We start from the raw sequence: 25,605 nt of genomic DNA on the forward strand, positions 1-25,605 counted from the left end.
CATTCATCTGTTGGTTTTTGCAGCATCCCTTGAGGTTGAACATAGATTTTGTGAGTAAAATATGAATATCATGACAGATCTTTTTAAGAACCAACCGCTATAAAAACAATGTGTCTGTGGGCACAGGGCTGATAATATTGCTGGGGGCCAGTTTTGGCTCGTGGGCCGCCTGTTGACCTTGATCTACACTTTCCACTGTTGGTTTGAATTTTAAGTAAGGAATAATTGACGACAGGCCATTGAATTATAAGAAAATAATGCACACCAAGGTGGTAATGCGGCACGACGCGTAGCGTCGGAGTCAATTATTCCGCTTATACCACGGTTACCACAAACATTGCTCTGGTGCCTATTTTAAAGACATTTGAAAAGTTAGGTGTGCGGTTTACAGAAAAATAATCAACACCCATAGAACATTTCTCAGCCAATCAGAATGCAGCATTCAACAGACCCATGGTATAAGGCTTAATAACAAATGTTAAGGAGTTAAGCTTTATATTATTTCAGTTTGTACATTCAGATTTTATCCCATGTTTATGAAGAGTTGCCATCTTTAGTGATTTTGCAATGGTTTACTATGTCCACAGAATTATAGATTAAAACATTCATTCACAGAACTGAACACAGACTAAAATACTCATTATATATACTGAGTAAAATAGCACAACCTTTAAGTCGTCTCGTACTACGCCTTTAGGCAGTTGATGAGAATGGTTGTGTTTAACTGCATTAAAGTAGTCCTATTCTTTAAATGGTCTTAACAACTTTGTAAGACAAACACGTTCGTAAATTAATATTTAAAAAAGAAATGCAATCACATCAGAAATAATAAAACATAAGAATAATACTTGTAACATTGTTTCAATGTAAACATTTTTGATAATGTGATTTGAGTTTGTGTGCTTTCTAAACTATTTAAAGACAGACAGTGGCCGTTTCTCAATCGGAAGGATATGTAGGCTGCATACGTCATCAAGCCTGCTTTATTTAAGTTAACTGAGCATTACATTCGCATAAAAGTCATAAACATATTACAACAATTTACAATAACTAAGAATAATAGCCAACTTTAAACCTGTTAATATTCTGAAATTAGACAGTCTTGATGACGTATGCAGCCTACAAATGCGACCTCCGGAGGCTGCAGCCTTCCGATTATATGGCATGAACATGTTAGCATTTCCACTTTGTAGGTGTGAGCAAAAATTAGGTTATTGAAATTTAACCCTCCTTATGATGTCATAAGGAGCTCTTATTATAATAATACCGCCCCCTTAATCTGCACTATCCAACCACAGCACTGTGAGAGAAAAAATAATTGACAGCACAATTGAGTTTGAATTGCATCAAACCACCATCACTGCGATCAGTGCCTGCACCTCATCAGCTCATTTGCATTTTAAAGGACACAACCAAAAACAACACATTTTTGCTCACACCTACAAAGTGGCAATGCTAACATTTTCATGCTATGGGCCCTTTAAGAAACGGAGAGATTGTAGGGAAAGTGGTGTTGTTGTTTGCAAGCCGCACCCAATTCCAGGAAAAATCCTGAAACGAAACTTTGCACATTCAGTGCTTCAGACACATTTGTTTGTTAGTGTATGAGAGAGTAAAATATGGCCGAGGCCTCAGAGCTCACTTTAAGCGATCAGAAATCTCTCATCTGCAACATTTGTTTGGATCTTTTAAACACTCCCGTGACTATTCCCTGTGGACACAGTTTCTGTAAGGACTGTATTACAGCTATATGGGAGCAGCAGGTGGATCATGAAGGTTGTCCTCAGTGCAGTCAAACCTTCAGCAGAAGACCTCATCTCATCTCATGTGTCATACTGAAGGATCTGATCGAGAAACTGAGGAGCAGGAAACCTCAAACTGATGCCGAAGACCATGATGTGAGGTGTGATGCTTGCTCGACCAGAAGAGTCAAAGCCATCAAATCCTGTCTCACCTGTCTCTCTTCTTATTGCACACTTCACACTGAACAACACAATGACCTGCACAAGGGGAAGAAACACCAACTTATTGAAGTTACTGATCTACAGAGACAGATGTGTCCTCAACATGGCAAACTGCTGGAGTTATTCTGTCGTACTGATCGTCAGTGTATCTGTCTGCTTTGTGTAGTGGATGAACACAAGAACCACAACATCATCTCAGCATCTGATGAAAGATCAGAGAAACAGGTGTGAACTTCAAAGGTTCAGTATATATAAATCAACTCTGCATACATCTAATCCTATGATTAGTGATGGAAAGGCAAAGTGTCTAAAAGTTAAGGGTGTGGTAATCTTAACTAAACTATTTCATGTATTGTTTTTCAGGGAAAGTTAATGGAAACACTTGTGAAGTTTCTGCAGAAAGTCCAGGACAGAGAAAATGAAGTTAAAGAGCTAAAAAATACTGAAGAGTCTATAAGAGTAAGCATTGACACCAGTGTTTATTATACTGTTCATATCTGTTAGGTCTCCAACGTCTCCCAGTCTTATTGAAAAACATTGTCACTTAAAGAGGACATTTCACAAGACTTTTTTAAGATGTAAAATAAATCTTTGGTGTCCCCAGATGTAACGGGTTGCTTTGAAGAAAGCGATGAGAAGATGAATCCATGTGCAAAAGGTGTTTATTATGTAAACGTCCATCTGTTAGCTGCCGTGATATGTCAAGATCACTTATATCCCAGCACTTCGAGTCAATCTTACCAGAATATCAACACATTTCAACTGTATCTGTTCCCCGAACAAATAAATACAGAGCACCGCTTGCCACATCTGGTACAAATCTGATTAATATAAAATTAGAAAACAATACATTAACAGATGAACCTCGAATGTTAAAATTCGGCCTTCGAACATTAGATCGCTTACCAATAAAGAACCAATTGTCAATGAAATAGTTACAGACCAAAACTTAGATGCACTCTGTTTAACAGAAACCTGGCTTAAAGCAGACGACTACATTAGTTTAAACGAATCCACCCCACAAGACTATTATTATAAACACGAACCTCGATTAAAGGGGAGAGGGGGTGGTGTAGCTACAATATACAACAAAATTTTTTAAGTAAACCAAAAATCTGAAGTAAAATTTAAATCATTCGAACTAATGTTGTTAAATATGAAAATAACCGATCGTAACCACAAACAGCTCTCTTTTGCCTTAGCTACAATCTATAGACCTCCGGGCCACCATGCAGATTTCCTTAAAGAAATAGCAGATTTCCTGTCTGAGCTTGTAGTCACTGTAGATAAAGCTCTTATCGTTGGTGATTTTAATATTCATGTGGATAACCCAAAAGATGCACTAGGACATGCATTTATGGATGTTCTAAATTCTCTCAATATTAGACAAAACGTGACAGGGCCAACGCATACTCGTAAGCACACATTAGACTTAATTCTGTCACTCGGGCTCAATATTAATGACATCAAAATATCACCTCAGAGTGATGCAGTTTCTGACCATTACCTTGTGTCATACACTGTACTTCTAGATAGGATCACTCAATCCACAACATGCTACAGATTAGCCAGAACAATAATTTCCACCACTAAAGATAGCTTTATTAGCACTCTTCCAGACCTGTCCCAAATTAAACATGTAGCAGATAACTGTGACGATCTAGATATTGTAATAGAAAACCTAAATAATGTCTGTTCTAACACATTGGATGCCGTTGCTCCCATTCGAAAAAAGAGAATCAAAGAAAAACCGCCAGCTCCATGGTATGATCATCACACAGCAGCACTCAAAAAGGCAACTAGGAAAATGGAAAGAAATTATAGAAGCACAAAGTTAGAGGTATGGCGTGCAGCATGGAAAGAGAGTGTTAAACAATACAGACAGGCTATTAAAACGCCAGATCTACCTATCTTAGCAAGCTTATAAATGAGAATCATAATAACCCTCGTTTCCTCTTCAGCACCGTTGCAAAACTGACTAGAAATAAAGAACAAACAGAAACCAATAGTAAACTTCATGAACTTCTTTTCTAACAAAATTACGGCTATAAGGGACAACATCGTAGCTACCCAGGCAGCCACCACTCTACCCGTTAGTTCACTTAACACTAGACTACCATACGAACATCTTGATTCATTTAAACCTACTACAATAGATGAGCTCTCTAGACTAGTTACATCATCCAAATCATCATCCTGTATATTAGACCTCGTTCCCACAAAACTGCTTAAAGAGGTATTCCCTGTAGTGTCAACCCCGGTTCTAAATATCTTTAACTCATCGGTAGAAATAGGATACGTTCCAACAGCTTTCAAACTAGCAGTTATTAAACCGCTGATTAAAAAACCGCAGCTTGACCAGGGAGAGCTTAATAACTTTAGACCAATCTCAAATCTCCCTTTTCTTTCGAAAATATTAGAAAAGGTAGTGGCAAGCCAGTTACGCACATTCTTGACAAATAATAGTACATATGAAAAGTTCCAATCAGGATTCAGGCCCCACCATAGCACAGAGACAGCGTTGCTTAGAGTTACAAATGACCTCCTATTAACATCCGATCGTGGTGAAATCTCAATTCTTATATTATTAGACCTTAGTGCAGCCTTTGACACAATAGATCATACAATCTTACTCAATAGACTAGAAAACTATGTTGGTATCAGTGGTCAGGCGCTAGCCTGGTTTAGGTCGTATCTAACCAATCGCTATCACTTTGTTTATGTAAACGAGGAAGAGTCATATCACTCCCTGGTTAAATACGGTGTACCGCAGGGTTCGGTTTTAGGTCCTATCCTGTTCTCGTTATACATGTTACCTCTAGGAGACATTATCAGGAAACATAACATAAGTTTTCACTGCTATGCGGATGATACCCAGCTTTACATCTCCTCACATCCCAGCGAAACACACACGTTTTCTAAGATAACATTAGCGATGTTAGTGACTGGATGGCACATAACTTTCTTAAGCTGAACTCCAATAAGACAGAGATACTTATTATTGAACCGAATCGCTACAAACATAATATGTCAGATTACAAGTTGCACATAGATGGCTGCGCTGTGGTGCCATCTTCCACGGTTAGGAACTTAGGTGTGATGTTCGACAGCAACTTATCCTTCGATAGTCATATCGCCAACGTCTGCCGCACAGCATTCTTCCATCTTAGAAATATCTCGAAAATACGCCATATACTGTCTACATCTGACGCAGAGAAGCTTATCCATGCTTTTATGACCTCTAGAATAGACTATTGTAACTCGCTACTCGGGGGATGCCATGCAAATCAAGTAAACAAGCTTCAGCTAGTTCAAAACGCTTCCGCAAGGGTACTTACTCGATCTAAAAAGTATGACCACATAAGCCCAATTCTGGCATCTTTACACTGGCTACCAGTTAAATATCGCATACAATTTAAAATATCACTAATCACCTACAAAGCTTTAAATGGCCTAGCACCCTCATATCTTAGAGAATTACTATCAGAATACAATCCATCACGCACACTATGGTCGCAAAATTCTGGTCTCTTGATTATCCCTAGACTATCAAAAGTGTCTAAAAGTGGAAGGTCATTTTCCTACTTAGCCCCTAAGCTCTGGAATGATTTACCAACTGATGTCCGAGAATCAGACACAGTCGATAATTTTAAATCTAGACTTAAAACTTTTCTCTTCAACAAAGCATTCGCATAATTTGTCTAGTAAAAGTACTTAACTCGAAATAGTTATCTGTACGGAACAAAGCACTCGCGGTCATAACACAGACCAACCAAATAAATAAATAAAAACCTTATCTTAACCTATAGTCGGATTGCGATTTTGGAACTTTCGTGTTCTTGTGAATAGTATGCCATACAAACCCGTTTGCCCCTGAACCTGCATTAACGACGACAGTGGGGCTTCCAGCCTTAGTCAAACGGGTTGGCACGTATGGTTGGGTTGTGATTTTGGCGCTTTCTTTGTATTGCAAATAGTATGCCATACAGACCCGTTTGCCACTGAACCTGCATTAACGACGACAGTGGGGCTTTTGGCCTTAGTCAAACGGGTTGGCACGTATGGTTGGGTTGTGATTTTGGCGCTTTCTTTCTATTGCAAATAGTATACCATACAGACCCGTTTGCCACTGAACCTGCATTAACGACGACAGTGGGGCTTCCGGCCTTAGTCAAACGGGTTGGCACGTATGGTCGGGTTGCGATTTTGGCGCTTTCTTGTGTCTTCTGAATAGTATGCCATACAGACCCGTTTGCCACTGAACCTGCATTAACGACGACAGTGGGGCCTCCAGCCTTAGTCAAACGGGTTGACACGTATGGTCAGGTTGCGATGTTGGCGTTTTCTCGTGATCTTGTAAATAGTATGCAATATAGACCCGTTTGCCACTGAACCTGCATTAACGACGACAGTGGGGTTACAGGCCTTAGTCAAACGGGTTGACAGGTTTCATTTTCTCTTAAAAATCGGAAGGTGACCCTTAGTTACCATATATACCGTCGCAGTGGGCTCCCAATTTGCAAAATCCTCAACTGTGGATAAAACAATTATGCCTCAATAGTTAGTCTGTCTGAAACTAAGCTGATTAAACCACATCACTGTGTGACACTTGTGTCACACCACGGGGGCGGACCCGACTATGCTAAGGGTCACGCCCCTCTCAACTCTTCCACCTCGAGGAGTTTCCCAAGACCACCCCAATGACCAGACAGACGAGTAAACTTCAGTTAAAATGAACTTTATTAAATATTTAAAAGGAAAGGGAAAAGGGGAAAAGGCAAGTTAAAACTAAAGGGGTCTGCTTCTCGCCTCCAGGGCCACTTGGGACAAGGACTGGGGGACAGGGGCTCCTTTAGGGCTCTGGTCCTAGAATCCGTGGCGCGCTCCGCTTCTCCCTGGAGGCAGAATCAAAAAGGCGAGTTATCACAATGTGCTTCAATGTGGTCTTACTGCTACTTTAATCCTCCGTCTTCCCGCTTTCTCCTGTGCCTTAGGTTCGTCGCTCGACAGCTGCTACTGGAATCAGAGATCGTTAGTGGACCGTGCTGGGAAACAACTCACAATACTGGAGGTCCTCCTACCCGACGGAGCCTTAGCTGGGGCACAGGTAAGTGATCGCTGTAGGCACAGATCAATACACTACACAGAGGTAAGTTATTCGCCACACTGGAGATCTTCGTTTCTCACAGGGCCTTCGTTGAGACACAGGTAAGTGATTGTTACAAGCACAGCTCAATATTATTGCACCGGGGTAAATTACTCACACCACTGGAGGTCTTCATTCACACCGAGCTTTCGTTCAGGTCCAGGTAAGTGGTTGCTAAAAGCACCGGTTGACGTCACTACACAGGAGGTAAGTTACTCGCACCTCTGGGGATCTTCGTTCCACATGGAGCCTTCTTTGAGATACAGGTAAGTGGTTGCTGTAAACACAAGTCGATAACCTTCACAGAGGTAAGTTATTCACAACACTGGGGATCTTCGTTCACACAGCTTTCGTTTAGACACAGGTAAGTGATTGCTATAAGCACAGATCAGATATCGCTACACAGGGTATGTTACTCACAACACTGGGAGTCTTCGTTCACACAGCTTTCGTTTAGACACAGGTAACTGGTTGCTATAAGCACAGATCAGATATCGCTGCACAGGGTATGTTACTCACAACACTGGGAGTCTTCGTTCACACAGCTTTCGTTTAGACACAGGTAAGTGGTTGCTATAAGCACAGATCAGATATCACTGCACAGGGTATGTTACTCACAACACTGGGAGTCTTCGTTCACACAGCTTTCGTTTAAACACAGGTAAGTGGTTGCTATAAGCACAGTTCAGATATCACTGCACAGGGTATGTTACTCACAACACTGGGAGTCTTCGTTCACACAGCTTTCGTTTAAACACAGGTAAGTGGTTGTCTTAGACAGTGGACTTTTGCTACAGCGCTGGTGCACCGTGTTCCTTCACCCGTCCGCTCAAGCTTCTCGGGCGTCGTGGGGACTGATGGGTCCAGTGGCACGGAGCCGAACGCTTCCCGAACTCCCCCTCCTGTTTCCACAACCGGGGTCCCGAGTTGGGGCGAACTTTCGTTGAGGCTCCGCCACCACGAGTTTCTGTGGGTTAGGTCGGACTCACACACAACTATGACCTTCAATCCGCACAGTGCACTTCAGAGAATTACTCACTCTTATCCACCACTGGGCTTCACCACTGTCCTCTCTATCGAGGAGTGAAGCTCTCTCCAACACACCCAGGCCAAGGCTTAATTGCACTCCCTTCGTAGGACTCAGGCCACAACAGGTATGATCATCTCACGATTCGTCCGAAGCCGGCAGTTTGGTCACTACAAGCACAGCATACACACAGCAAGTACAGCGCAACACCAAGTAATAAGTGAAACTCACCCACAGCACTCTTGTACACACTTCACGTGATAGAAAATATGGACTTAGCCACCAGCTTCAATTCTCTCGGGAGGATGGTTGGGCGATGTTTTGGTCACCGCTGAGAATGGGTTTTGTATTACTCACAGCTCTGGATGTGTTGTTTGTTTCTTCTCTGGCTCACCCACGCTTTCTTGTCCCGCAGGGCCACTGATCGATTGGTAGACGGCGCTTCCTATCCAAATGTCTCATCCGTGTTTCCGGTCAACCCACGGCTCGCCCACGCTTCCTTCTCCGGTGGGGCCAGGGACCTCAAACACAAGAAAAACACACACCAAGCAACTCCTCTTCAACGTAGTACACGGTAACCACAATGGCTGTTACTCACTCTTAGTTGTCAAATAGCCTCCTGTGTCTGTAATCCCGTTGCTCTGAATCTTACTCACTCACGGGTAAAACGTTCCCAATCTTCCTTCGCTAGCTGTCTTTCCTTCCTTTACTTCCCCAAGGGAACGATCAAGCCAGCACAGAGCGTCTGCAAAGCAGCAACACAGCGTACACAAAGTACATCACAAGCACCCCGTTTGATGTCTTCAAAGGTCTTTATCTCCTCTACCTCTTCTCTTCATCAGCCTATCAGCAACCGCTGTGTAGATTACCCTCACCTGGGCGAAATCAGGCTTGATTTCGTGATCGGGGAAACCCCGGAAATTCCGGTGTTCAGAATATAACGTCCGGGCGGAACCATCGTCGGGCGGAACCCGTCTTCCACACTTTTGGTTCCGCCCTTACAAAACGTCACCTGTGACACTTGCATTACATGTGAACGGCCCCTACGCTAATATGATTTTGTTTTTCTCTCCCTGTCTCGTCCCTGGGTCCCATTGACCCTGAGGACAATGGGACAAACAGACCCAGTTCCGGTAGATGTGAAAGTCGGCACACCTCTGATCTACTGGTCGTCCTTCAATGTGATGCCCAGCTGATGCCTGACCAACGACCACCGGCAGGACCCGCTTAATATCCGCTTAATCTCTGCTTAATCTCCGCTTAATCTCCGCTTAAGCTCCTTATCCGTTTATATGTGTGAATATACATGTATATCTCCCAAGGGTTTTTCCCTCCTAGGACTTTTATTTTTATTTCCTCGGCTAAACAACCCGGGGTTTTTGTTTTTTTTCTCCTAGGGGGTTTTTTACCCCGGGGAGGTAGCCTGCTTTGGCTTAACTTAGCTTCTTCTTCTAGACGTTACACTAGTAATATGCTCGCTCATAATGTTGCGTCATAGCCGCAGCAAATTTGACTGCATATGCTATTGTGTATTATGTTATGCTTTCTGTCGTTTTTCTGTGCTTTTAGTGCTTCTATTAATGTAAAGCTGCTTTGAAACAATTGAGTATTGTGAAAAGCGCTATATAAATAAAATTGAATTGAATTGAATAAAATCCCAATAAGGGCCAGCAAACAAATCCAATAGGGCAAATCCAAACAATCGTAATTCCAAATACAGGCTCAGGTTCAGGGCAGGCGGCAAACAGGCAATAAATCCAAATACAGGTACGGGTCAAAACAGGAACAGATACAGATACAGATACAAAAACAGATTAACAGGTAGCAGGTAACAGATACAGACAGAATGGGGCGATGTAATAATCAGCAGAGGACAGGTGAACAGGAAGTGACTTAAATACAGAAACAAACAGGAAGTGTGAAGCGTGACATGGCATGATGATTTCAAAATAAAAGTCTGAACAGAGCAGGATAACAAAATACAAGTTCAAATAACAAAAATACACAGAATACAAGTAAACACAGAACAAAACCTTACTCCAGAGTACATATGTGAAGATTTAACGCAAAATATCATCTAGATAATTTATTATAACATGTTCAAATTGCCACTTTGTAGGAGTGAGCAGATATGTGCTGTTGTTGGGTGTGTCCTTTAAAATGCAAATGAGCTGATCTCTGCACTAAATGTCAGTGCTGTGGTTGGATAGTGCAGATTAAGGGGCGATATTATTATAATAAGATCCCCTTCTGACATCACAAGGGGAGGCAAATTTCACTGACCTATTTTTTTCACATGCTTGCAGAGAATTGATTACCAAAACTAAGTTACTGGGTTGATCTTTATCACATTTTCTACTGGGGACTCAATTATAGCACTTAAACATGGAGAAAGACAGATTTTCATGATATGTCCTCTTTAATGGATATAATGGAGTTCTTTATATGACTGAATTTAGTGCTAACTTTGTTTCAGGTGTTTCTCCTTTATAAGCAGAAATAAACTCTGAATGTCAGCAGACATTACTCTTGACATGTGTCGAGCGCAGTAGTAGTTATGGTCATAAGATTAATGTGAACAGATGAGTTCAGATAAGTGAATAAGGGAAGAATTTAGTGGGAAATGTCTCTTTTTAAGAGTTTTCATCTGATTGTCTGTATATTAACAAGATGTAATTGTGTTGTGCAGCGTTCAGCACAGACGGCAGTAGCAGAATGTGAGCGAATATTTCCAGAGATCATTTGCTCCCTTCAGAAAACATGCTGTCGAGTTAAAGAAGTGGTTTCAGATAAAGAGAGCTTTTGTCTCAAGAACATTAATGGACTTCAGGTGAAAGTACAACAGGAGATCACTGATATGAAGATGAAGATTTCTGAGATCAATCAGCTTTTGTCCACTGAAGATCACATTTACTTCCTCCAGGTAATGAACGCAAACAATCTGACCTGTGTTGTGTCAGTCTGGTTATTTATTTAAATCCACCTCAGAGTGGTTTACACATCTTCTCCTGTATTAGACCAAAAATGACAAATCAACAGACATGACGAGTTGAATTCTGTGTGAGCAGCTGAACAAAACAGATCAACACACTTCATAGATGTGATAGGCTTACAGGATCTTCACTGGTAAAAAATACAGTTTGCCGGTAGTTTAATGTAGATATAAATGTATGTTACATAATGGCAAAAGTTTGTTCAAAGATAAATAAACATTAAACATTACCAGGACTTTATCTTTACAAGAAAAAACTATAAGAAGTAGTGCCTCATGTTTATGGGAACCAAAATCTGAAAGAAAACAGAAAAAGGTTAATCTTTGCATGAGGCTGTTATTTTATAGTTTTATTATGTAAAGATAAAGACTTGTTAATGTTCATTTAAAAATAAATAAAAAAATAAAAAAATAAAAATAAAAAAATAAAATAAATCTACAGTAATTTACTGGCAAACAGCTGCATAACTACAGCTAATTATTTACAGTGTTCAATAACATGGTATAGAAACATTAGGCCACTTTCTGTAATATCTATTCACCAATTTAATTAAACATCTTTTGGTTATTTATTATCAATATGTATTCATTATTGGAGCTCAGCAGTCCATGTGTTAACTCACGTTTGCTTATAGATTTATCAAGAAAGAGCTTTATTATATTTTAATGGTGTTTTGAAATGTATATGACAAAATGATATGTTAATTTTTTGTTTATTTGTATTACTGTACATCCATAGAATGATCCATCTCAGGGTAAAGAACTCATATCTAAAGATTGTGAAGATCCTTCCAGCATTTCTTTACATCAAGATGCTCCTTTTCACAATGTAAAGATGATGATTTCTGCAATGCAAGAGCGTTTGATGGATGTAAGCAAGGAGATGGAGATCAAGATATCTACAGAAGAAGTCTGGAGTTCTGCTGGTGGATGTAAGTTTGGCAATCTATCTTTATCAAGTCTCAAATATAATATTGAACAACAGTACATAAAGCAAGAAGAAAAACTTTCTAATTTCTCTCTACAGATAAAACTTTGCATGATTTTAAACCCAGATCCACACAAAGATATTCCCAGTGTGGCCAGATTGATGTATTTCAATTTGGAAAACCAATGAGAGCATTTAGCTTTAATTTACAGTATGTTCCTGAACTTTCATCTGTACCAAGCCAGAGCCAAACATCTTTTGAAACAGATAATAAACAAGAAATGTCTTGGGTAAATGTTCCGTTCTTTAAGCCAGCTGTGCCATTACCTGACCTTGTTGTGGTCTCGACAGGAGAAGAGGATGAGCGAGTCCTTTTCAGGCACCGGGCCAAACTGTACTGCTTTCATAAAGAATTACGTGTGTGGAAGGAAAGAGGTGTAGGAGATCTGAAAATACTTCAGAATTATCAAACCAAACACACAAGACTTGTGATGAGAAGATCACAGGTCCTTAAATTATGTGCAAACCATTACATTACTTCAGACATGAAGCTCAAACCATTAAAAGACAGCAGGAGAGGGTGGGTATGGATGGCCTATGATTTTGCTGAAGACGTGGGAATGGTAAAACAGTTTGCTGTGCGGTTTAGACTTCAGGAGACTGTAGATGCTTTTAAAGAAATCTTCGAAGATGCCCAGGAAACAAAAAGCATGTTTTCATGAAGAAAAGAAGTGATGAAGTTGATAGGACACTGAAGCAGCATTCATTTCTTTTCTCAGGTGTAAACAGACTCACAGAAAGATTCTCATAAGATTAATAGCCTTATATACAAACAGACACAATGGAAGAGACAAGATTCTTATGACGTGTCAACCAAACTATTACAGAAATGACAGAAGTCTACAATATTGCTATTCATCTTGTTTGCCTTCATACGCCTGTTGTGTTTACACACTGAATATGATCAATAGTCACAGACTTCAAAGTTCACAGAGAAACAGACCTATCTAGTAGACATGTATAATATTTAGATGCTGAGATGATGCCACCAACCAGCAGTTGCTTTTTTCCGTTTGATTTTTTTCTCATTCTTCATACATCTGAAGCACTTTGGTTTTTCTTTTTGCTATATGTTTTTTAACCTTCAGTTTTTTGTTATGCAGCATTTAGGACAGATAGTGGTATGTGGAAAAATGATGCCTTTATTCATGAAATTTGGGTGTAGCATTTTTACATTTTGGTTATATATTAAATCATAGTATAGTATATTATTTGTGTTGTGCTACTGAAATGTTTTGTTTTGTTTTTAAGGACTGCTCATGCTTTGGAGAGTGATTGTAAAAAACAAGCTTGGTTAATTTGCTTGTTAATAATGTTTTGTCTGGTAAATGATTAAATGGTTCCAACCGGCAAATTGTCAATTTATTATTGTCAAAAAAAAAAAATGTAGTGATATACATATTTTCTACATATATATTTCTAAATATGTTTACAAAAACACCCTATAATAATTCAAAGGACCAGACTCAATTATTTCTCTTATACCACAGTTACCATAAACATTGCTCTGGTGCCTATTTTTTAAGACATTTTACAGGTTAGGTGTGTGGTTTACAGAAAAATAACCAACACCCATTGACCATTTCTCAGCCAATCAGCATTCAATTACAGGCCCGTAGTTTTACAATTTAAAACCAAAAATATTTGAAAGCATTTATATTCACGTCGCATTGGACGAAAATATGTGTATGTTATAAACCTGTAAACGTATAAAAACCTGTAAAAGTATATTTCCAACTGCAAAGATATACTTTTATAATTTTACTTTATACAAACTTTTATATTCTGTCCAAGAATTTTTTTTGCCGTATTAATTGTATTTGTTGTAGTATTTGTTGCCCCTGAAATATATTTTAAAATAATATATGGGGTTTAAAAATAAATATATTTTCAATTTCAAAAATATATTTAATTAATTTTTACTTTCTACAATATGTATTTTGCTAAATAAATGTGTTTCGTATAATGTAGATGCATTGCAAAGAGCGCATAGGGACTTTTATTTTGACACTGTGTGGTGAAACGGTCACTTCCGATAGTTGCAGTGTTGTGTTTTTGTGTCGCGGCTGATTTAAAACATGAATAACGAATCAGATTCTGACTGTGAAATAGATGAAAGAATTAAAACACTGAAGAATAAATATCTGCCGAAGAGGAATCACGTGAGATTCGTTTTTATTAAATAAAGATCACGTACATTCTGACATTATGAATATATATGACATTATATTATCGATATAATGTGTATTAATATTAAAACAGGCACACTTAACGTTATATGTCGAGTTTTGCTTATGATAATAATGAATTTTAAATGAGAAAACGAAGAAAGAATTAACAGCATCATTTGAGAAAAGTTTTTATATTTCTATCATTTAACATTTCATTTACTAATTATAATTTTCGTGCTTGGCCCGATTGAATAGTCTTTATTGAGATTATTATAATCTTTATCTTTATTATCGTATCTGTGTCTCAGCAGGTCTCTGGTATCTCAAACACATTTGGTCTGACATCAGGTGATTATCAACATTATATTTGGTCAACATCATGTGTGTTTCCTGAGGATCAATGGAGGAAAATCTTTACAAACTTACATTTAAAGCTCAATAGTCAATAAGTTTTAAAAGCTGTCATGTGATGTTTGTTATGTGTAAAATTACAGAAGATGCTGGAAGTAAGAAGTTAAGAGAGATGAGAGACTATAAAACTGTCCTCAGAGAACTCAACAGGGCTCTTTCTGATCAACATAAAAGGTTAGAGGTCAAATATCATCCCATTATCATTATTAATACTACAGTTATTTTATAGAGTAATGTTGTATTAATGTTCCAGTAATGCTGTCAGTGATGAAGATGATGATGATGGTCTTGAAGAAACAAACATATTATACACAGAGACAGGTGAGTACATTTAATTGAATCATATGCGCACGCACACACACACACACACACACACACACAATGCATGGGAGTGGAAAGATGACTTTTAAGTTACGAGCTCAACTCTCTAACTAGTAGTCTGTGACTGCCCTGTATAAAATCTGATCATTCATGTCTTGTTAGATGTGACTTTACCATCAAATCTGGCTCATTCATCCAGCTCATGTGAGTCAAACAGCAGAAGGAGGGAGGTCATGGATGGACCCCAGAGCTCATGCAGCGGTGCAGCAGCGGTTCATGTTTATCAGGAGATGCTGCACATTTATGAGAAGCTGCAGGTAATATTCATTTCTGCATTAAGAAACAATGTGAGATGATCCGTGTAATGATCCACATGTGCTGAAGCTTTTAAGTGACAGTTAAACTGTGTGCGTGTGCGTGTGTGTGTGTGTGCGCGTGTGTGTGTGTGTAAATGTGTGCGTGTGTGTGTGTTCAGGCCGAGCGTGTCAGTCAGCAGGTCTGGTCTGCAGAGCTCTGTGATCGAGAGCGTGAGCTGCAGCGGCGAGAGAATGAACTCATGCAGCATCAGCGTGACATTGATAAACTCAGAGGAGCAGAAGAGGAGATGATGAAAGACATCCGCTCCTTACAGCAGGTGTCACATCACCATATTCATTTACATAATCACTGATAAAAACTGAACCTGAATTAAATATCTGTCATGTCAGTCTGATTATTAACTCCAAAATATAGAACAAAAGAATTCAGCATTCAGTTCTGTGGTGATACAGTAAATGGACATTAGTTAAATGAAACCGTTACTGTGTGATCACACCGCCACTGGCGAGAGCGGCAAAGAGCCGGATGTCATTCATTTTCATTAAGAGCAAGCAGCGGCACATCATGTATGGTGTGAGTGTCAAGGAGAGTTGAAATCAGCTCAACTATATTGTAATGAGCTGTGACGCGGCAACCAATAGAGGGTATGCACAGTTTTAATAGATAATAGTCAGTTTTACTGGTGTTTTGGCAGCAGCCGCTATGAAAACCAGCCATTTTGTTGAATGTTTTGCCACTCAAAAAGGTGAGCTTCGGCGTGGTCACTTGGAAAAGTGACGTTGTTGCATACCCTTTATTCGGAAGGTGAAAACGTTCAGCGGCAACCTATCGGAAGGTAGAAACATCCGCTTGAGAGGATTCCAGAGAATGCATTAGAGCGTCCACTACACTTTTTTATAGTGGCATTGCCAGGGCAGCCAGAGGTTTATTTTTGACGCTCTTGCCACTGTACACACAGTTATGTGATTATGTGACAACTTTTTAGCACACACACATGTTTGAAAGATTATTTAATAAAACAAGTATTAATAGTTATTTAGTTTATTTACATTGTTTCATATTCATGATTAAAATGTATGTGATGTCTGTGATTATTGTCTTTCACCACAGCGATATCAGCAAGAGACAAATGAGTTAAAAGAAGCTCTGAAGCAGAAGACTAAAGACATTAAGAGAATAAAATCTAGTTTTGATTCAATGAAAGAATTAAATGATTCTCTGAAGAAACAGGTGAGTGAATAAGTGAATGTTTGTGATTGAGATCTCAGCTGTGATGATCTGTGATAATCTTGTGTTTGTTTGTGTCAGCTTCACGACGTCACCGAGCAGAACAGAAAGTTGGAAAGTCAATCAGGAAAAGTTCAAGCTCGTCTGGAGAACCTGCAGGTCAGAAATCTGTGATGCATTGATACACAAATCATCTCTCATTCAGCAGAAACTTACTTTTGAAGTCAGACGCACACTCCACAGACACACACCTCACATGTAAACTCTACATTAGATCAGGTTGTATGTTTTTAGGAATGAAAGCTATGATGGTGGTGTTGTTGTACCAGTTGATTTAGCAGTAATGTCTGTTAGTTACAGACAGGAATAATGCTGTGTGTTTGGTGATAAAAACACATTTGTGCCATTTCAGACTCACACCATTGACTGTATGGACTAATGTTTTTAAAAAAATCCACTTAACAATGGCTGCACATTAAACTGCTGTGTGTTTTAACATGTTTTAAATGTATAGACGGTTTCAGCAGTGACAACATAAACAAAGACTTTTGTGTAACTTACGATAAACTCTGCTAAGAATAAGTAACAACAAAATCCTTTTAAAGTAGTTTATTTATATTACAAGCAAAATAAACAACACGTAGATTACCTAGGAAACCAAAACATTCGTTATTTTTGACGAGGTATTTGTTCAGGAGTTTAGTTTAGCAACTAGTCAAACCATTAAACAAACATAAACCGAATGTAAAGTTCAGACCGGACGTGTAATCGCGTCATTGCACATGCGTCCGATGAAACCGTCTATAGAGTTTCACTTCAAGCATACAGTGCATATATTATAGTGTGTTAAAAACATTGTGTTTCATGTATTTGATATTAAAGTTTTCATTGAATTTAATCTTTATGAGGTCCACTACATGAGACTAATATCAGTAGAGGACATTTGGCTTGAAAATGAAGTGACGGTGATATGAGTGTAATATAAACCTTACGTGTGTTTGTGGACAGAGGAGGTACGAGTACTCAAAGACGCACGGCGGCCGAGAAAACGACTTTCCTAAAGCTTACCAGCCAAAACCCAGCAAACAGGAAAACCCATCAATGAATAAAACAAACAAGGTGAGAGACGAATGAAAGCCAAAACATCACGAGACCCACATGAGTCTTTGGTTAAATCCTGTTGATGTTAGGAGTCGTGTGTCTGTTCTCAGTTTGTGTAATGCTGGATTTGGGACTAATTAGAAATAATTATCCTGTAACTTGATGAAGTTGTTTAAATCCAATCAGCCGATGTTATTCTATTATTCATCCAAACGGTTTTCACCAATCAGTATTTGGCTCTCCGAGCTTTGGCAGAGCAGGAAATCTTAATGAAGGCACTTAATGATGATAAATTGACCTGATGGGTTCTGGATTTGTCTGACAGGAGGGCGGCGCTCATGGACCTGCAGTAAAACTCATAAGCGCTCTGTTAGATTGGGTCGTGGACGAGCGGCTCATCGAGCCCGGAGAGAAGTCGAACCTCACAGCCTGTCAGTCGTACGGCACGTCACGTCCATCTCTACATCACAGATGCTCCACGGTTTGTTTCGTCAAATGAAGAAAATACTCAAAGTCTAGAAACATTAACAAAGTCTAGATTTTTGCATCAATGTTATTTTCATGACATTTAATTCAAATCATGAAAATAAGCAGATGATGAAAACCATAGAGAGCTACGCAGGGGCGTCATGCACCAGTTTTTTTTTTTAGGGTGGCACAGTGTGCACACTTCATACTGTAATTATAATTATTAACGTCCATTAATAGAATACATTATATACTTTTCAAAGGCCATATTCTCATGGACTAAACAGGTAAAAAAGGTAATAAGCTTTTAGTAGTGTATATAATGGCCATATTACATATAAGTGAGTAAATACACTTTAACACAGACAGCTCATCGGTCACGTCTGTGATTGGCTGTAATGATCAACATTACTAAAATGGAATAAAAGAAACCTTTGATGCAACGTGGGTAGATCTTCATGTATTGCAATTATTTTTCATTTATTTTCACATTTTCATTTAATTGCATTAAACTTGCAAAACTAGCCTATAAAAACATATTTATATAAAATTATTCTGGGTTTTTGCATTATATTTGAGCTCAAAGCACAAAAACATGTGATTCTGCGACCCCTTAATGGGTGAATCTTGATATAAACATTAAGAAATGGACTTTGAACCTTCATCTTTGTACACAAATAGGGTAAACTGAACGTCGCGGTAGCTGCTGCGTTTTGAAAGTGTTGCGAGCGTGTGATGGTGTTTTTAATTTGATCAGATAACAATGATGGCATGAGTGCTGTTCTGTTGTGTCTGGATTTGTATTAATAAATCATTGTGTCCAGAATAAAGTATATGATTAAAACAGCAAAAATCTCAAAGTCAAGGTCATATTTTGACTATAAAACAAAGTAACAGATAAAAAGATGCTTCAATGATTTTGAGGTTGCATGCAAAATCCTCTTGGCTCAAAAATTCAAGGGTCACGCTTCCCCTCAGTTTAAATGGGCAAAAGGTTTTGGCACAGGGCCTCTATTGTACTATGTCATGTTGATTGATTGATTGATTGATTGATTGATTGATTGATTGATTGATTGATTGATTGATTGATTGATGATGTCGTCAGGTTCTCCCGGTGTTGGTGGAGTTGCTGCAGAAGGAGAGCGCCATGATGGAGTCGTCTCTGCAGTTATCTGTACTGCGCTGCGTTTACTGCTGTCTTACACAACTTCAGCACAGCACACAGGTAACAAACACACACAACCGACATCTCTGCACTAACTTCTGTGCTTTAACTCTTCATTAATCCACATGCTAAACATGATTGTTAAACTCTCTATAAGAAAGAGAGAAACGCTTTGAGTTGTTCTCTGCAGTACGCTCCTCTGACGTCTACACTGAGGAGGTTAGGTGAGGAGGTGTCTCGCGGCTCAGGTGACCCGGTTAATGGCCGTCGGGTTCGTCCGTGTCCGCTGTTTAAGAGCTCCTGTCTACACACGCGTCTCCTCTGTAGCCTCATCATCATCAAAAGCATCAGTCAAGGTGAATCAAAATGAAATGAATCAAATCAGTCGTTTTGCTGTTGAGTGTGTGTCTGAAAATAAAAGATAAAACATGGACAAAAAAATAGGTTTGCTTTGCACTATAAGTCACTTTGGATAAAATGCATACATGTAAATGTACAGTGAGACACAGAACACGTGCAGACGTCTCTCATCAGCAGCAGGTGGTGCTAATGTCTTATCACACAACACATCAACCAATACTTCAATTCTATAAGTTAATGTACAAGAAATAGAAAACATGCTTTTTATTTTATATTAAATGCATTCAGGTCAATAATGTTTCTAGAAATCAAATAATAAATCACCCCTTAATAAAAAAAGTGAATATCTGTCATTGAAATCCTATGCTTAAAAAACTTGGACACGTAAGGATTGTTAAAATATTACTTGGTCTGGCACAAATATTGTGTAAACAAATTATGGACAAATCCATAGTGTATCTTTATCTTCATGAGTGTGTGAAATATAAGAATGAATGGAGATGAACTTATGTGCGGTAGAGGAAAGAACAGAGATCACCTCATAAAGATTTCTCTTCATTTAAGCATCTTTTCTGCAGTGACTTTACACATTTACATTAAGGAAGTGCTTTTTTATTAATTGAATTTTTGTTGAAGATTACACACACACACACAAAAAAACATTCATCATAACATATCATATAGACAAATAACAGACCTTACTAAATGAATATACATGTATGACACAAGGAGAAAATGAAATAAGGAAATGCTTTTATCCACAGCGTCTTACAAAAGTGAGAAAGTGATTTGTCTTAAAAAATAAAACTCCTTTATTCTTCATAAGCTGAGTTTATATGAGCTGTTTAACATAAAAGATGCTGGTTTTGTTTGACAGGTATTATGGTTAACTGGTTATCGTTGGATTCCTTCAGAATGTAGATTTTACATCAGGCATCAAAACTCTTAAAAAGAAAGAAAAGTGTCTTTGAAATGAAGTGTTGAAATATATTCTTGTTATTAGTGTCCTTGTTAACTTTGACCTAATGATCTGATCTGCAGTGGATATCTTGGCTCAGGCTTTGGATGTGTTATTGTGTGCCGTGAGGACGGATGAAGGTCAGCAGCTCTTTCTTCACTATGGAGCTCTCTCGGCTGTTTTGTCCGTGTTAAGAGTCGGCGGTCCGGCTCTTCTGATGCTGTCTGTGGATCTTCTGCTGCAGATGAGCACGCAGTCACGTAAGAAAACATCATCACAAATCATACTGATGTTCTGTCTGAGAGTCATGCACGTGTGTGAATCATCCTTTTTAAAGTGATATCATCATCAGTGACAAGCTGTTTATGTGTAGGGCGTCCAACAGTAAAACTCAGATTTCTGCAGGATTTCACAAAATTCTGCATTATTTACACACACAAACACGCTCCTTCTGTGTTTGTTTAATAAACATTTTGGCCATCATAACATCTCACTGCACAGTTGAATTTATTTGATCATAAAATGTATGCTTAATCTTAAAGAGTTTACCGGCAGTCAGCAAACAGCAGTCAGTAAAATGATTGGGTTTACGAGACGGCCCAGGAATGCACTTTTTTCTTACGTATGTAGTGAGACTGAACAGATGCATGTAATGCAGAACTGCATGCTTTCATTGCTTTATACTTCAGCTGGAGTTCTGCTGAGCTGTTCAGCCAATTAAAAGCTTTTACTGGAGAATAATTACAGGAACACATGAAGGTAAAGGTGGAAGTTCACGCCTGAAGGTCACATGAGGTCACCCCGTGGTCGTCTGGTCGAGGTCATCTGCTCGGTGTTTAATTCACTCCACGTGTCCGCTCCACACATCTTAAATGGACATGAGCAGATGTCTTTTGAAGTTGTTTAGCCGTGACTCGTATCTTACCTGTGAAGCTCAGAGATAACAGATGTGCCGCTCAAGTTAACTGGAATCATCAACAATATCAAAGACACGTGTGGAAAAACTGCTCAAATAATCTGATTTATTGTGTTGTTGTCTTTATTTTTTGTAAAGATGCACTGGGACAGATCAACACAAACATGTAGCTTTTATATGTGTGATTGGAAATGAAGCTACTAAATGTTTGTTAATATTGATTCATATTTCTAAATGATTCATCTGTAGAGTCATATCATCTCTGCTGAATGAAATGAATCAATCTCATCTTAATGTTTTACTCTAGTGTTGCTTCTTAGAGCTGTATGATAGTTATACAATTTTATTTATATAGCACATTTAAAAACAATACACATTGACCAAATTGCTTTACAAAGTTAAAAGAGGCAGAACAACTGCAGAAACAAATGAAAAAAAAAGATAAAAGACTATAATATCAATAAGAGTGAGTAAATATTAAAAGCCATGGAGAAAAAGTAAGTTTTCAGGGAAGATTTGCGATTCATAACTTGGGACCAATGACCGCCAAAGCACAATCACCCCCGTGTTTCAGTATAATAAATCAAGAGTCTCTATGAGATCTAGACTGAGAAGATGGATGCAATAGTTCAGAGAGATAGTTGGATTTATTTGCATCCAGAACACAACACAATGTTTAAACTTAAAGTATGAGTTTGTGTCTCAGGCCTGAAAATAAATCATAAGAACACAAGCTTGATCATTTGAACTGAAATGGTTGTGTGTTTGTTTGGCATGCTAAAGAGATTGGATCAAAGTTTTTCACACTGACATGAAAATGAAAAGCAGGTCTGAAGAAAACAAGTGAGCGCGACTTCACCGGAGGCACATTTCATCATCAACATTCAGTTTTTCCAAACTTGATTTCATTGTTGATGTCATCTGCAGTTCTCCTGTGAATTGAAGCTCATTCACCGAGATTAAAATCATGCTGCTGTAGAAATGTGTCTGATTCTCTGTCGAAACTTCTTTACATTATGATTAAATGAACTCATACATCTGCTGTTCTGTTCTTCAGGATTTCTGGAAGAATGCAGTACTGAAGAATTCTTCCGTTGCGTCTCACTGTTCCTGCGTAAACCTCGTTTGGATCCGGCATTGTTGGAAAAGATCTCCGTTCTCCTCCAGAAGTTGTCCGGTATCCGGTTAGTCTCTAGCGCTTACCTCATACTCCTCTAACCTATCAGATCATTCTTTATATTAACTGTGATATACCTACAGCTGCTGAAAGAGAACCGCTGTTGAGTTTAGTTTAGTTTGGCCTTTCTAATGATGTTGGATGACCTCATGGAGAGAGTGTGCAGTGATTTTAAGGGCCAAAAGAGAGGAAAAGCGCTTGCTGGAACCCATCTGGATTTTCATCTGACAGTAACAGTTCACTTAAAGAGGAATTAGCTGTAGGCCACGTATCATTGACCAGATTAGCAGAGAAACATTGAGCCTGTTTGATGGATTGTGTGTTTTGTGTTTCATTACAGAAAGAACAAGCGTCTGTTTGAAGCGTCTTCACTGCATTTATTACTGCTGGAGATTCATCGCTCTGCTGACCCATCACAGACCTTTCTTATTATGAACCTGAGCTCCATCCTGCTCAATCTGGACATGCTAACTCGCTCATAACCCGCTCATAACACACTAACTTGCTCCTAACTCACTCATAACTCGCTCACCTCTACATTAAACATCACAGTGCACTTAAATGATTTACCGCCCTCAGACTCTGGAGTTTTGTTTTAGGATGAAGTGATTTTGAGGGTCACAAAAAAAAACGTTTGTTTGTTTGTTTGTTTGATGTTGAGGTGATTTAGACAGTATCTCACAGATCATATGGACTAGTGATTGAAATATAAGTCATATTCTGGCCAACATAACATTCATAGAAAAATAACAACATACAGATTGTGTAAATAATGAGAGATTATAATTTTGGGTTGAACTGATGCTTTAAACTATTAAACTTTAAATGTTTTCATACTTTGAACAGAATTAATAAATTCATATATTTGTAATGAATCTGAAATTTTATACTTGAATAATGTATTAATAAAAATGTAAATGAAGTCAATTAAACTCACCTCCTTGTTTTTAAACACTATTACTGTTTATTTGATTCTTTAAATATTGATTTTGATTATACAAACTTACAAAGTTTGTGGTGATTCTACACAGATATTCACCTTGATACTCGTGAGGATCCGCTGGAGATCGACTTCCTCTCTCTCTCTCTCTCTCTCTCTCTCTCTCTCTCTCTCTCTCTCTCTCTCTCTCTCTCTTCTGTCACATTGTTTAGCAGTATGATGAATGTTTGCTGGCACTAATGTTGAGTCCAGATGGAGCTGAACATCTCTGTTCTCAATCAGGAGACCTAAGAAGAAAACCTCTGCTAGATGTCCTCTCTCTGACTGTATGAGCTTTCATTCGCTTATAGACTTTTATCTGTTACTCACTCAGATACTACAGATGTATTCTCTTTTTATGATAAATGTCCGGCCAATGCTTTTATTAATTGCTGAGTAATAATTCTGCTATGATCTGATATGTTTCGTCATTTTAAATGGTATAAATGTAGTGTTGTTTAGATTGTAGAAAAGAGTCTCTTTGCAGTACAGACACAGAAATCGTAATACGTTAATATTCAACACACAGTTCTGTTTATAAGCAGCTCGTAATATGATTGTGTCTGTGATAGAAACGCTGGGAAAGTTTCATGTGTCACGTGACCTCATTACAGGTAAGCGGCGTCATCAGGCTTGTTCCACTTCATTCGGCGCCGCAAGAGTCGACAGCCGGATGACGTCAAAGTACCGCGAGAGGGATTTGTGAAACATACGGAGGAGTTTGCTTTTAAATCGCTCTCGCGGAACGTTGACGTCATCCACCTGTTTGTTTTTGCGGCACCGCGTTAGGTCGAACAATTTTTCTAAAACAAGAATGCTTCTTTGATGTTTTCATGTGGTTTGGGGTAAAATGCTGTCGGTCTGATGAAATAATGAGTTTCTGAGTGTTTAACATCAAGACATGTGAGTATTTCAATCACTATCTATCACATATGCAGCTAAATGTTAAACATGAACACAATAATATTTGAAGAAAACAAAAAACAAACAAATGATCACAATCAAACTCAGACAAAAGATGTTTGGTAGCAAAGTAAATCGTGTAAGGTTGCTTGAAGAAAAGCGTTGACTGAGTTTGACACACTGTTGTTGTGTGTTTTGCTGTAAGTTACTTTATGTTTGGATTGGGACATTATTTAATTCTCGTGTTGTTAACTAGATGATCTGATGTGGTTGTTGTCAGATGGTTGTTTTGGTTTACTGGTTAAAGAATCATCTCCAGATCTTTAAGTTACTGTTGTATATTCACGAGGGCCGGGTCTACGGGGGGGCTGGTGGGGCATTGCCCCCCCAGATTTTCCTTCTGCCCAAATTTTAGCGGTTTTGTCATCGTCATTCGTCAGCTCATTCAGCTCCCATTTGAGAAAAACTTTACACGCAAAATCTACAGACTTTTAAGTTCAGGAGGTGCTGTAACTCCGCAAGGTCATCGTAAGGTAAAACGTTGTATTTTACAATTTTGCGTTGTGTTATAATATGTAATTTGCTGTGTTATTAACAAAGCAGTGTGATTTATCTTTGGTCTCGTCACATATCACACTTACAGTATTTTAGGGCTTGTGCTTTTGTCTGGTGCTGTTACAGGATAACTTTTGACGAATTTGTCATGCATGTCAAATTGCTTTCATGATGTTTCAAAATAGATTATTTAAAGTGTTGTGCTTTGTTGTGATATTTGAGGTTTCTGCAGCAGCATGACAGGGTCAGGAATTAATGAAAATATAGCTTATCACATTGAAAATGCATTATTTTAAATGAAGAAAATTTGAGAATGAGAAGTGGAAATAAAGTGCCTAAAAAGTGTTTATTTAGAATAAAGGCATATGTTGGATAGGGTAGGTATAAGGATGGCTTTAATTTATCTATAAGTGAAATAATAGATTAAATGCAGTGTACACATTGATAAAATATAGCTA

General features: G+C 38.5%; 2 protein-coding genes across 7 annotated transcripts; both read left to right on the top strand.

Moving 5' to 3' along the window:
• Positions 1–1,533: 1,533 nt before the first annotated feature.
• Positions 1,534–13,899, top strand: LOC129451550 (E3 ubiquitin/ISG15 ligase TRIM25). 3 transcript variants are annotated; one of them, XM_055214789.2, is made up of 5 exons: positions 1,535–2,189; positions 2,328–2,423; positions 10,839–11,060; positions 11,869–12,061; positions 12,157–13,899. In XM_055214789.2, the coding sequence occupies exons 1-5, from the start codon at positions 1,620–1,622 to the stop codon at positions 12,777–12,779; spliced, it is 1,704 nt and encodes a 567-aa protein (XP_055070764.2). In that variant the 5' UTR covers positions 1,535–1,619; the 3' UTR covers positions 12,780–13,899. The 3 variants fall into 3 exon arrangements, with proteins under 3 accessions (XP_073710821.1, XP_055070764.2, XP_055070763.2); XM_055214788.2 differs by having other exon boundaries at positions 1,536–2,189; positions 10,827–11,060; XM_073854720.1 differs by lacking the exons at positions 11,869–12,061; positions 12,157–13,899 and adding an exon at positions 11,155–11,838 and having other exon boundaries at positions 1,534–2,189; positions 10,827–11,060.
• A 154-nt stretch (positions 13,900–14,053) lies between these two features.
• On the top strand, positions 14,054–23,670 carry LOC129451549 (coiled-coil domain-containing protein 138). Of its 4 annotated transcripts, none has more exons than XM_055214784.2 (15): positions 14,054–14,279; positions 14,597–14,636; positions 14,783–14,873; positions 14,953–15,020; positions 15,183–15,337; positions 15,496–15,654; positions 16,449–16,568; positions 16,647–16,724; positions 17,574–17,684; positions 17,992–18,147; positions 19,240–19,359; positions 19,490–19,655; positions 20,701–20,877; positions 22,591–22,717; positions 23,051–23,670. In XM_055214784.2, exons 1-15 carry the CDS (start codon positions 14,196–14,198, stop codon positions 23,190–23,192), a joined length of 1,794 nt encoding a protein of 597 aa, XP_055070759.2. In that variant the 5' UTR covers positions 14,054–14,195; the 3' UTR covers positions 23,193–23,670. The 4 variants fall into 4 exon arrangements, with proteins under 4 accessions (XP_055070759.2, XP_055070761.2, XP_055070760.2 ...); XM_055214786.2 differs by having other exon boundaries at positions 14,786–14,873; XM_055214785.2 differs by having other exon boundaries at positions 14,600–14,636.
• The last annotated feature ends 1,935 nt before the right edge of the window (positions 23,671–25,605 follow it).

Source organism: Misgurnus anguillicaudatus, chromosome 17 (assembly GCF_027580225.2).
Source record: "Misgurnus anguillicaudatus chromosome 17, ASM2758022v2, whole genome shotgun sequence".
Classification (NCBI taxonomy): Eukaryota; Metazoa; Chordata; class Actinopteri; order Cypriniformes; family Cobitidae; genus Misgurnus; species Misgurnus anguillicaudatus.